Genomic DNA, 12,887 nt, shown 5'->3' on the forward strand with positions numbered 1-12,887 from the left:
AACTGGGTTTCCAATTACATACAGGGTTTCCAATTAAGCCCCGAAGTCTTGCAATTAAATACAGAGGTTTCAGACACTGCTGCTGGGGGTCCCATCAGAAACATCCTGGGAACACTAGTTTCATGAGGATGCTGGCATTTCTTTAGAATGGGATGGAAGGCCTACAGTGAAAGATTTAGCTGGATGTTTCAAAGTCAGTGAGATTCCTCAACTCTGCAGTTCCTCGTACACCTCTTCTCTCTAACTGTTCTCCGCACAGTTAGGGGTGTATGAGCATTCTGTCTGGAAGGGGGTGAAAACTTGGTGAATTTTTCGAGTTCGGCCCTGCGGATTTCGTTCCAGACCTGCTGGTGTCGACTCAATCTGTAGCAAGTCAAGCCAATACGTGGATTCCGGGGTTTTCTTTAAACGGCGGCAATTTGAGCAATTTGGGGGGAGGGAATCTTGAAACTGGCATGAATTGTGACATAATACTTTTAAAAAATTATTGGAGGTCTTGCACAAGTGCACATGATCACAAGTCCACCTGGTCCTTTGCTCAGGAACTGCCAAAGTGGAGGATGAAACTGACAAGTCCTTCGACAAGCAGGGAATACAATGCTGCTGGGCTAAAGGAAGTAGTGTGTGGAGAGGACGAAACTGGCAAGGATATTGACAATAAAGGAATATCCCTCTCCAGGACTAAATAGCGGACAGACTTGCGATTGTGCGCACCTGCGCAAGATTGCCAATTTAAAAAATGTTTCTAAAATTATGACACCTTTTGCACAAAGTTCAAGATTCCCATCCCAAAAAAATTTGCACAAATTGCAGTACCCCAAAAATGCGCAAAATATTTCCGGAAACGGGGTGGGTGGGAATCCAATACAGTCCTCCACCACTTACCAGAACGGAAACATTGCGGAATCCCATTGAATGAAATTGAATGAAATTCTCTTGAATGAAATGAAATTGAATGAATGAATGAAATTCTTGAATGAAATTCTCAGCAGTGCACATCCCTATCCACAGTCTCCTCCCAATGGGTGTTGCTAGGGCAGGGCCCACCCCAAACCTCTTTCCCAGGCCCCCAGATCTATCCTACGGAGCCCCAAGTGTCCACTGGTGCCAATGGAAGGGTTTTTTTTTCTCAGTTTAATCGCCATGCAGGGGGGCAATTTTCAAGGGGGAAGCCAGGCATAGAAGGATTAACTCTCCCCTTCTCACACGCCGCAACACACACACACACCCAAAATCTCCCCCTGCACAGCAATTAAGCTTCATTTTTCTTCCTTTGCTTTGGAATGAACTGGGGCAGGGCACCCCACAAATGACCCCCATCAGCAACTGAGCCTACCAGGGCCAACGCCAGTCACTGCAGAATCCTTTTACTTTATTTTAAAAAACATTTTATTGTCAAGGGCCACCAACCAGCCATGTACATGGTTACAGATGTGCATTCTCTTCTTTAAAAAAAAAAAAAAACCCTCTTGAAATATTTTTTACTTTTCTAGAACAAAAGGGCACTTCTTCCCAAGTCAAGGTGTTCTTAACAAGGCAAGCGCCACTGTATTCCTGTGTAGTCAAGACTGTGCTATGATTTCAGTTAGTTGAAGCTGCAGAACTGCATGCGCTCAGAGTACCTCTGGTTTCTACCCTAACATGGCAGGAGTGAAGAAACAGCAGTAAAGCATTGCGCAGTGGACAGGGGATCGGAGAGAGGGAAGGGAAGAGAAATGTTAGCTGTATGCTTCACAACTGAAGGAATACACATGGTCACCTAAAGGGAAGGGTGCATAAGACTATTAATTCCAAGCTCTAAAATTACATAGTGAGATAGAACCGACATTTTCAGAAGCAGTCTATCTCTGAAGGGCAAGTGAAGGATAAAGGAGAAGGTCTATTGTCCTTCCCCAACCTGGTGCCCTCCAGATGTTTTGAACTATAACTCTGTTGGCCAGAGAACCAAGGGCCCAACGGAGGCTACACCCCTTGCATCTAGGACAAACATCACAGCAAGGGGGAGACCAACCTGGCCCCTCATATATCGGCCAGAGAAAGAACAGCTACAGGGAGTTTTTTCAGCTTTCCTTGACAGGAAGGAACACCAACGAAAACTTTAAAACTAAGAACTGGTTGCCCAAGTTTTGCTTCTATCTTTTTTTTCCTCCTCCCTCCCAATCCCCTTTCCTTTTATGTCATGTCTTTCAGATTGTAAGCCTGAGGGCAGGCACTGTTTTATTACTGTTCTTTGTGAGCTGCACTGGGAACCATTTGTGGGGCTGAAGAGCAAGGGGGAAAGGCTGTAAATAAATAAATAAAAGCCCGGCATGCTGGCTGGGGGATGCTGGGAATTGTAGTCCAACACAGCTGGAGGGCACCAGGTCAGGCCACAGGCTTTCACAGCCCTGCAAGATGATATGGGCTGTGGTGTTCTTATGTCTTCTGTCAGCAGCGCATGTGGGGGGGGGGGGGCAAGAGAAATGGAGAGGAACTTGCATACGCAGCAGAAGCACAGAAAAGAGCAGAATCTGATGTAATCGCTCTCGAGTGGGGTGGCGGGCTAAACATAAACGGTCGCCCTTGTTTCAGAAAGCCATCTTCACCACCACTTCCACTGTGAGGGTGGCGCAAGCCGCAGCACTGCTGGTTTGTCAAGCGGAGGCAGAGCTAGCAAGCACTAAAAAGTCCCCGGAGTCCTTTGGATGGGAGCCATGAGAAAAATGCAGATCGCCAAGGCGTGGAGTCAGCAGGATTCGTCCGCCGCCGCCGCCTCCCCCCTTGCTTAGGTACGCAGTTCAGTTCATTTTTCCTCATTAGCCAAGAAGGAGATAAAGGCCCCTGCGCATCTCTCAGAAGCGCACAGATTCCCCCCCACACACACACAGAGGGAGGCTGCCTCCCTGAATTTACCGACTCTCAAGGATGAATGAGCGTGCGCCGGCGTGTGCAGAGACACAGCAGAACAAGGAGCTCCCCTCCAAGGTGAACGCAGTCACACTGCTGTCAGCAAGGGTGGGAGCACAGTGGCAGGAAAGACTGGACCAGAAAAGATGCGCGCATCTGTAACAGAGAGGATTTTGCTCGCCTCCAACTGAACCCACCGCCAAGCCCTCAAAAATTATCTCCTAAAGCACGTAGAGTCAAACCATCAAAGGTTTTGGTCACTCCGTCCCTTTGTCTTTGCAGATAATTGCACCTTGGGATGGGCACTCATATTTGTTTCCTTATTATTACATTTATAGCCCATCTTTTTGCCCTCTTGCAAGGAACCCAAGGCGGCATACATGATCCTCCTCCTCCCCATTTTATCCTCACAACAACCCTGTGAGGTAGGTTAGGCTGAGAGTCAGTGACTGGCCCAGAGTCACCCAGTGAGCTTCATGGCCGAATGGGGGCTGGAACCCGGGGGGCCCCATGTCCCACTCCCACCACTCTCCAGTGTGCACTGTACCACTGAACACCTCTCTCCAGCCTTCCAGATGTTTTGGCCTCCAACTCACATCAGGCCTAGCCAACAGGGAGGGGGTGTGGGAGTTGTGGCCCTCCAGGTGTTTTGGCTGACAAGTTGCCCACCCATACACTAGACAGCATTACAAGTTCACACCCTGCAGAACTCGAGCACCAGGCTGTTTGGGTAGTTGGCAGCCGCGGCCTTGAGAATGACCACCGTTGACAATGCCGCGTATTTTTAATTTCTTTCTGGCTTCACAGTTTACAATCCCAGCCTGCACCCAAACCACCACCGTCACATCAACCTGACACTCTCCATAATGTTCCGTGTACGTGATGAAGTGGGCTACAGACCACAAAAGCTTATGCCAGAATAAAAAGTTAGTCCCTATGATGCCATAAGGCTCTTTGCGTGCAATCCTATGCATGTTTAGACGGAAAGAAGTCCTATGACTCCCAGCATGCCCCAGCCAGCATGGTTGGCTGGGACATGCTGGGAGTCATAGGACTTCTTTCCGTCTAAACATGCATAGGACTGTGCCCTTAATTCTTTTTATAGACTACCTCGTCATTACTCTGACACCGACCCTGTAAGGTAGGCCGGTATTATTATTGCCATATTTCAGATGCGGAGCGGGTTGGAGGCTGAAACAGTGTAAGCGTGGCTTGCCAAAGACAGAATGGGCAATCTGATTTCCGTGAAAGGCACCGAGTTCGAGGCAAACTCTGATTTGAGATCTCATTGAATTTTAGAAAGAGGCTTTTGAATCGACTTTGAGAAATAAGCAACATACCGCACCACTGTGCCCTGAGGAGAGAGCAGGAAGGATGCACCGTATCCATGCACCGGCAGAACAGAGAGCTCAGCAAGCCAAGGGACATGCGGCTGGGAAACACAAGCCTACCCCAGGACTCTGCAGGGAAGAGTTTCACTCCTTGCTAAGAATACGAGAAGTCACTTTAACCCAGGCTTTCCCCAAACAACTGCCCTCTGGAGGTGTTGGACTACAACCCCCAGCATGGCTGGCTGGGGATACTGGGAGCTGTAGTCCAACTTCCCTGGTGGAAACCGGGGTTGTAGGAAGGCTGAATTAATAATAGATTTTGGAGTTCCCTTCCTAAGAAGAGTGCAGGGTGACAAAGAAAATGGGATTTCCATGCCTTATGCAGAAAACAGCTGACCCTAGTTCAAAGGAAGGGGCACCCAAAAGCCATCTATACCAACTCAGATGTTTGCATGTTGTCCTATTTGCACCCCTATTACGGACTTTGTGGGCTGCATCCAGCATTGGTCTTACTCAAGAGTTTGTTGTTGTTTATTCAGTCAGTCGCTCCCGACTCTTCGTGACTTCATGGACCAGCCCACGCCAGAGCTTCCTGTTGGCCGTCGCCACCCCCAGCGCCCCCAAGGTCGAGTCCGTCACCTCCAGAATATCACCCATCCCCCTTGCCCTGGGTCGGCCCCTCTGCCTTTTGCCTTCCACTTCCCCCAGCATCAGCATCTTCTCCAGGGTGTCCTGTCTTAACAGGGCTCATAACCTCGGGGAAAACCCCACGGAGGAAGCTCACACCATAAAAAGCAGGATCTCAGCTGTGGTATTATGGGATACATTTTTCTCCTTCATATGTACCTTGTGTGCTACCTTGAAGGGGGTGGACCCGTAAAGGCAGCCTAAAAATACTTTTACATTCATTCATTCATTCGATAAATAAAATACGCTTCCCCCCCCCCCTGCATCCCAAAGCAGCACCCAACCCCCGAAACCCCACACCTTAGACGTCTAAAAGAGGCCGCACACACAGGCCACACACCAAACCCCCCAAGAGGAAGGGGCTCATGCTTGGGTGCCCAATTTTGGGGGCACCAACCCCCCCCCATGGAGCCCCCCCCATGGAGCCCCCCCCCCCCAGGTTCACATCAGCCACATTTTTCCTGGCCCTCCTACTACGGGGCACATGTCCCCTTTCCTATAACAGCTACAGCAACGCCGTCCCCTTAAGCGCGCTCCATTACACCGCACGACAGCCCTGCAAGGTAGGCCGCTGTGAAAAGAGGCGGGGCTTCCCGTCGGCCCAGCCTCCTGGCCGGGGGGCCCTCAAGGCTTCCTACCCGGCTGCCGCTCGCTCTCTGCCATCTTCCCGGAGCCAAGACGCCGCCGCCGCCGCCACCCTCCGCCGTCGCCTTTCAACTCCTCACCACCTGACAGAACATAATAACCGTCGGCCCGCCATCTTAGGGACGGGCACGGCCGGCTTTCCCCCAATGGGAGGCGAGAGCGAGCGAGCCTGCGGCGGCCATCTTAGTAACGGGCACGGCGTCCCCCGTGCGCGACGCTGCGCGGCCATCTTGGGCGAGGGCAACAGGGCCCCGTGCTCCTCACTCTAGACGCCCGCGCGGCCATGTCGGCCAAGGGCAACGTCTTTTTTTTTCTCTATAGACATAGACTATAGAGTGACACGAGGGGTCGAATGACGGGTCCTGTGCGCGCGTTCTGACTTTCCCTCCCTGGGAGGAAAAGCCCATATAAATCAATGAATCAGTTCGGGCTTTTAGGGATTTAGACACAAATAGATTTGAGTTACCCTACAACCAAGAGTCTTGTGTGCCACCCCCAAGACTAAAAAATTTAAAGCGAGATGAATGCATTTATAATTAGTAAATGACCTGTGACCTGCCATATTCAGACTGAACTACACTGCAGGGCTGTCGTAAGCGCTCACTCACGGCCTCTCCTCACTCTGCAAATACGGGGGATGATGGGATTTGCAGTCCAGCGTATCTAGAAATCACCAGGTTGTGGAAAGCTGAATTATAGATATAATAGACTGCTTTTAAATTGGAATGTGTGCTGGCTATTTTTAAGATGTTTAAAACTCCCCCCACCCCAAAGTCACACAAAGCTGCTGTTCAATCAGAGGGACCTAAAATCCTGGCTTCCTCCATTGATGTCTATAGTTAGCTCTCACTTCCCCCTGGAGGGAAATATAAAATGGCTTCAATATCCAGATGAGATGTGTCACTCTATACAATAGCTCTAGTCTAGTCCTTATACATATTTGCCCTTTTCTCCCTCCCTCATGCGGCCATCTTGACGAAGGGCAGCTTCTTTCCTCGCCCCCTCCTTGGGAGCCGAAAGAGAGAAGAAAGTATAGAATGACACGCAACACAATACTTCAGGGATGACATTAGGATCATTGTTCCAATTTAGCTTCCAATGCAAAGTGTAGAAAGGTTTGCATCATAGAGATGCTACCTGCTAGAGCGACGCCACTGGGCCCATATAGAATCGCAAGCAAGGGCAGCATTTCATTTCTAACAGAAATCCAGATAGAAAATAATGTAGAGACGACTCACTATCTCCTTCATGGAGCCTGCTGCAGAGGAAGTAGTATTGAATGTGTGAGCATAGAGCTAATTATTGTAGAGAAACTCAGCCCATTGCCTGGAGAGAACATCTCAGAGTTCACTTGGAACATCATTTTTCATTTCCCCATGGGTTGCCCATAGAAATTCATGGAGAAAAGGATTTTATTTAATTAACTAACTAACTAATTACATTTATATCCCACTTTTCCTGTAGGTAACTCAGTAAAAAGTAAAAATCAGAAAACAAAAATCATAAACAAATAAAAGATATAGTAAAATGTTAAAAACAACCTTAAACACCATTACAACAATTTTAAAAAAACAAATTTAAAAAGTGTCTTGATCCCCTTCCTGAATGCAGAGAGAGCAGAGACCAGTTGCAACTCCACAGGGAATGCGTTTCAAAACCTTGGAGCCACATAGGAGAAAGCCCTTTCCTGCCTGCCCAACAAGCAGGTCTCTAAAGACACAACACACAAGGAAAAATGGATGAGGAGGGAAGAGGAAAATAAGGAAATTCATGCCTCAGTTCATCAAGTTACATAGTCATTTATAATAATGACCAGCTGGGATGGAAACAGTTCAAGGAGAGGAGGAGCCAAAATGAACTGGTGTCTCAGCAGTGCTCCTGAAAATGCATTTGTTTACCTAGGCTTCCTCTGGCTTGTAAATAATCAGAGCTGATCAAATACTGCTCCATCCGACTGCTTTTTTGTATTGTTCTGTATGGTGATTGTAGTTTTTAAATGGTTTTTAAGAGTGTATTTCAAATATATTTGTTTTGTTGTTGCAGCTGAAATTGTGTTTAGTAGTGTTTATATACTGTATATAAATGTGATTTTTAATCTTAGCATGTGAACCGCTTGGAGATTTAATATTACACAGTACAGAAATATTACTTTCAATAAATATTTCTCTAAAACCACTGGCAACACAGAATTGACATCCTTTTAACATCAGCACAACGAGCGGCTGTGTTATTCTCTCGAAACATTTGGCACAAATTTGCAGAAGCAAAACAGGCTGCCTTTTCTGTTAGTATTTCCCTGTTTCTCCTGGCAAGTCAATCTGTTTATTTAAATTTTTGTTTTTGCCATTAAGTGGGACAGAACTGAGCTCCAGTTAATATCTGGGCACACAATCTGCTGCTTAGAGACAGAGCAGCCAAGGAAGCAGTAGAGGAGAGCTTGAGCTATTCTTTCCCCACAAATACAATTGTTCTGTTAATGAGATTCTTTTCCCCCCTTCCCTTTTTTAAACTGACCTGTTATTAAGGCAGTAAACATTTTTTAATCAATTTTTTATTGTGAGTTTTAACAAAACCAAAATAACAAAACGAAAAAATAAATATTCTAGGGAGAAAAAGAGAAAAAGAATAGGGTACACACAAACTTCAGTAAAAGCAGACCAGATATCCAAATATAAGCCCATTTGCAAGTTACGCCTATAAACCACGCTTTCAAATGTTGCTAGCGTTGTTAAGTCTTCAATCCATTGCATTATAGGTAGTGAGCTTTTATCCTTCCAGTATCATAGCATCAGTCTTTTTGCAACCAAAAGGGCGCAAAAGATCCAAAAGGGCAGTAGTTATTAACTGGAACTTGAGAAGAGCAAGAGCAAAAGCAAGACGTTTCCCCAGTAATGTTCAAACAGTGTTCTTCTGGGGAGGTCCAATAAGCTTATCAGGGAATCCAAAAGAGAAGAGAGGAATAATGGCTTATGCACATCTGTTTCCAACCTGGTGCACTCCACAGGTCTTGGACTACAACTCCCCAAAGAATTTTGTTGCTACAAGAGGCGACTCTACACATGGACATCACCAGATGGTCAATATCGAAATCAGATTGATTATGTCCTTTGCAGCCAAAGATGGAGAAGCTCCATACAGTCAGTAAAAACAAGACCTGGAGCTGACTGTGGCTCAGATCATGAGCTGCTTCTTGCAAAATTTCAGCTTAAATTGAAGAATGTAGGGAAAACCACTAAACCATTCAGGTATGACCTATATCATATCCCTTATGAATAGATGAGGAGGTGAGGAATAGATTTAAGGGATTAGACCTGATAGACAGAGTGCCTGAGGAAGTATGGACGGAGGTCCGTAACATTGTTCAGGAGGCAGCAACGAAATCCATCCCAAAGAAAAAGAAATGCAAGAAAGCCAAATGGCTGTCTGATGAGGCTTTACAAGTAGCTGAGGAAAGAAGGGAAGCGAAAAGCAAGGGAGAAAGGGGAAGATATACCCAACTGAATGCAGAGTTCCAGAGAATAGCAAGGAGAGACAAGAAGGCCTTCTTAAATGAACAATGCAAAGAAATCGAGGAAAACAACAGAATGGGAAAGACTAGAGATCTCTTCAAGAAAATCGGAGATCTCAAGGGAACGTTTTGTGCAAAGACGGGCATGATAAAGGACAAAGAAGGCAGGGACCTAACAGAAGCAGATGAGATTAAGAAGAGGTGGAAAGAATACACAGAAGAACTGTACAGGAAAGATCTGAATGTCCCTGATAGCCATGATAGTGCGGTCACTGAACTTGAGCCGGACATCCTCGAGAGTGAAGTCAAGTGGGCCTTAGGAAGCATTACTAACAACAAAGCTAGCGAAAATGACAGTATTCCAGCTGAGCTATTTAAAATCCTAAAAGATGATGGTGTTAAAGTGCTGCACTCAATATGCCAACAAATTTGGAACACTCAACAGTGGCCACAAGACTGGAAAAGGTCAGTTTACATTCCAATTCCAAAGAAGGGCAATGCCAAAGAGTGCTCAAACTACCATACAATTGCGCTCATTTCACATGCCAGCAAGGTTATGCTCAAAATCCTACAAGCTAGGCTTCAGCAGCATGTGAACCGAGAAATACCGGAAGTACAAGCTGGGTTCCGAAGAGGTAGAGGAACTAGAGATCAAATCGCCAACATTCACTAGGTCGTGGAGAAAGCAAGAGAATTCCAGAAAAACGTCTATTTCTGCTTCATTGACTACGCTAAAGCCTTTGATTGTGTGGATCACAACAAACTGTGGCAAATTCTTAAAGAGATGGGGGTACCAGACCACCTTACCTGTCTCCTGAGAAACCTGTACGAGGGTCAAGAAGCAACAGTAAGAACCAGACATGGAACAACTGATTGGTTCAAAATTGGGAAAGGACTACGACAAGGCTGCATATTGTCGCCCTGCTTATTTAACTTATATGCAGAGTACATCATGAGAAACGCCGGGTTGGATGAATCAGAGGTCGGAATTAACATTGCCGGGAGAATTATCAACAACCTCAGATACGCAGACGATTCCACCCTAATGGCAGAAAGCGAAGAGGATCTAAAGAGCCTCTTGCTGAGGGTGAAAGAGGAGAGTGCAAAAGCTGGTTTGAAACTCAACATTAAAAAAACGAAGATCATGGCATCTGGCCCTATCACTTCCTGCCATATGGAAGAGGAAGAAATGGAAGCAGTGACAGATTTTATTTTCTTGGGCTCCAAGATCACCGCAAATGGTGACTGTAGCCATGAAATTAAAAGACGCTTGTTCCTTGGGAGGAAAGCTATGGCCAACCTAGACAGCATAGTAAGTGTCAAGGGCTCCTTGGAGGGCTCTCATTCTAATCCAGTAGCCAAGTCCAGACACAGACAAAGGGATTCTTTTCAAAGCTTTATTCTTCTTTTACAACTTAACAGCTCTACACGTAGCAACTAGATCTGAGCAGCAGCATCCCTATGCCCTAAGTTAGAACAGTTGGTCCCCGTTTGAAGGGCAATTACTGGCAGACCCCTGAATATAAGGACTAGGGAGAATCCCTCCCCTTTTCTCTTGGATCCTCTGGGCGCAACCGTTCTTTGAGCGCAAACCATTTGGCGCCGCTCTCTGCGTCTGCGCCGTGCATCCCCCCCAGTCTGCTATCTGTGCTGAGTCACTCCCTGGACTGCTTCTAAACTAGGAATGTGGGTGGGAGGAAGCTCCGTCAGCTGTTGGTCCTGGGAAAAAAAGAGCGTGCTCCTCTCTCGAAGGAGCGACTGCTCTTCCTCAGCATCAGAACTACTCTGGGATTCTATGGGCTCAGTGTCCACCCTGACAGTAAGAAGCAGAGACATCACTTTGCCGACAAAGGTCCGTATAATCAAAGCGATGGTTTTCCCAGTAGCAACGCATGGCTGTGAGAGCTGGACTATAAGGAAGGCTAAGCGCCGAAGATGCTTTCGAACTGTGGTGCTGGAGAAGACTCTTACGAGTCCCCTGGACTGCAAGGAGGTCAAATCAGTCAGTCCTAAAGGAAATCAACCCTGACTGCTCCTTGGAAGGACAGATACTGAAGCTGAAGCTCAAATATTCTGGCCACCTAATGCAAAGAGAAAACTCCCTGGAAAAGACCCTGATGCTGGGAAAGACTGAAGGCAAAAGGAGAAGGGGACGGCAGAGGATGAGATGGCTAGATAGCATCACTGATGCAATGAATATGAACTTGAGCACGCTCCGGGAGAGAGCGCAGAACAGGAAGGCCTGGCGTGCTATGGTCCATGGGGTCATGAAGAGTCAGACACGACTGAACAACAACAACCCCTGAAGAACTGGGAGTCAGAAACCCTTGCCATCTTCAGCAGATCATTCATTTATTTATTTCTATGCCACCCAATAGCTGAAGCTCTCTGGGTGGTTCACAAAAATGAGATCATCCAGGGATCTAACAATATACCCTGATTTCCCTCCTGCGCCCACCCCTGCCCCAGAATGCTCTCCGCTGCAGGGCAGTTGGTGCATTCCAGCGGGGCGCGGGGCCAAAATTGCCAGCCTGTAAAGCTCTTGCCACCAGCAACTGAGCTTTACGAGAGGCGGTTCAGTCTTTCAGGATGGGCAAACCTGGGAAACCCCCAATCGGCAGTCGGGGGGGCAAGGGAGCAAACCAGGGGAAGGGGGCATGGCCATTTGGAGAACCTCGGAGGCCCTAACCTGTAGGCCTAAGGTTCAACACCTCTGTCTTATCAGATACTTTTCTGAAATAGATCATTTAAATTACCTAGCGGTCTGTTTCCTGCACCATGATTCCATGACAATATTGCATATTCAAGGTGAGCATCTTATAACATGATCTCACGTCCTCTGCCCCTCCGGCCTCTGAGCTGCTAACACAACCAGGCTGCACTGGAGGACACTGACCTCTCTCTGCCCCCTGCCGCCTCAATTATCTCTGACCTGTTATTTCTTCCTTGCCAACACATCCACCCACAACGGCAACTCCATACAGATGCAGGGAGGCCTTACTTGTTCCCTCCAAGTTGAGGTCAAAGTCCCGTCCATGCCAACCAGATCCTGGTGGGCTTTGACCAGCAACCTTGCCTGCTTCTCTGGCACGTTCGCTCAGATGTCTGTTCTACTAAGACCCACGGCAGTTACAAAACGGGAGGAAGAGTTCAACCCTGGCCATCAGTAGTTTGGAAATAAGGCCCATTGAGAGCCATTCAACTTTCCAAACAGACCGTTCTCAGGGCTTGTGCAGCATTCAGGGCGCCATGCAAACTCATTCCCGGAACCAGCCTTTCCCAACCTGGTGCTCTCCAGATGTTTTCAACTTCAATTCCCATCTGCCCCAGCCAGCCTATCCAATGGTAAGGAATGCTGGGAGTTGTCCAAAATATCTGGACAGCACCAGGTCGGGAACACTGCCCTAAACAAAGACCATCTGTGCGTGTTGAACTGCAATTTGTATGTTTGTGTCTTTGCAATATTGTCTTGTGTAGCTGTCTTGTGAAGGCACTACGCCCTGAAACAGGGCCAGCGCCAAGAGCAGGAACAGCCAGGCACCTGCCGAGGGCCCACACCCCAGCAGGGGCCCACTGAGAAAAGCCCCCTGGAGTTGCTTCTCCTCTCCCCCATTGCAACCTGCTGGTTCGCCTTCTGGGTAATAGTTGAATCTGGCTTGCTAGCAGGGGTAAGCGTTACAGCGTGCACGTTAGAGAAGAGCTTGCATTGGCTGATGCACACCGTTCTCCAACAGCCTGCCTCTTGCTCCGGCCCAGACAACGCTGGTGCAGGTGGTGACCATGGCGGTGAGAAGGCAGGCTCATGACGGGGGGGAGGTGTCTTGCCCAAG

General features: G+C 47.7%; 1 protein-coding gene across 3 annotated transcripts in view; it reads right to left on the minus strand.

Moving 5' to 3' along the window:
- Window positions 1–5,619, minus strand: part of PTPA (protein phosphatase 2 phosphatase activator) — a 34,363-nt gene extending 28,744 nt beyond the window's left edge. For 2 of the 3 annotated variants that reach the window (XM_084821004.1, XM_084821003.1), the window contains exon 1: window positions 5,543–5,619. In XM_084821004.1, coding sequence (XP_084677130.1) covers window positions 5,543–5,567 — 25 coding nt within the window. In that variant the 5' untranslated portion in view covers window positions 5,568–5,619. Of the gene's footprint in view, window positions 1–2,892; window positions 3,043–5,542 lie in introns of those variants that run through there. The other variant, XM_084821005.1, reaches the window with a different exon arrangement.
- Window positions 5,620–12,887: the final 7,268 nt, after the last annotated feature.

This window comes from Heloderma suspectum, chromosome 14, assembly GCF_057233095.1.
Source record: "Heloderma suspectum isolate Gila_16-S chromosome 14, 16-S_ref, whole genome shotgun sequence".
In the NCBI taxonomy this organism is placed as follows: Eukaryota; Metazoa; Chordata; class Lepidosauria; order Squamata; family Helodermatidae; genus Heloderma; species Heloderma suspectum.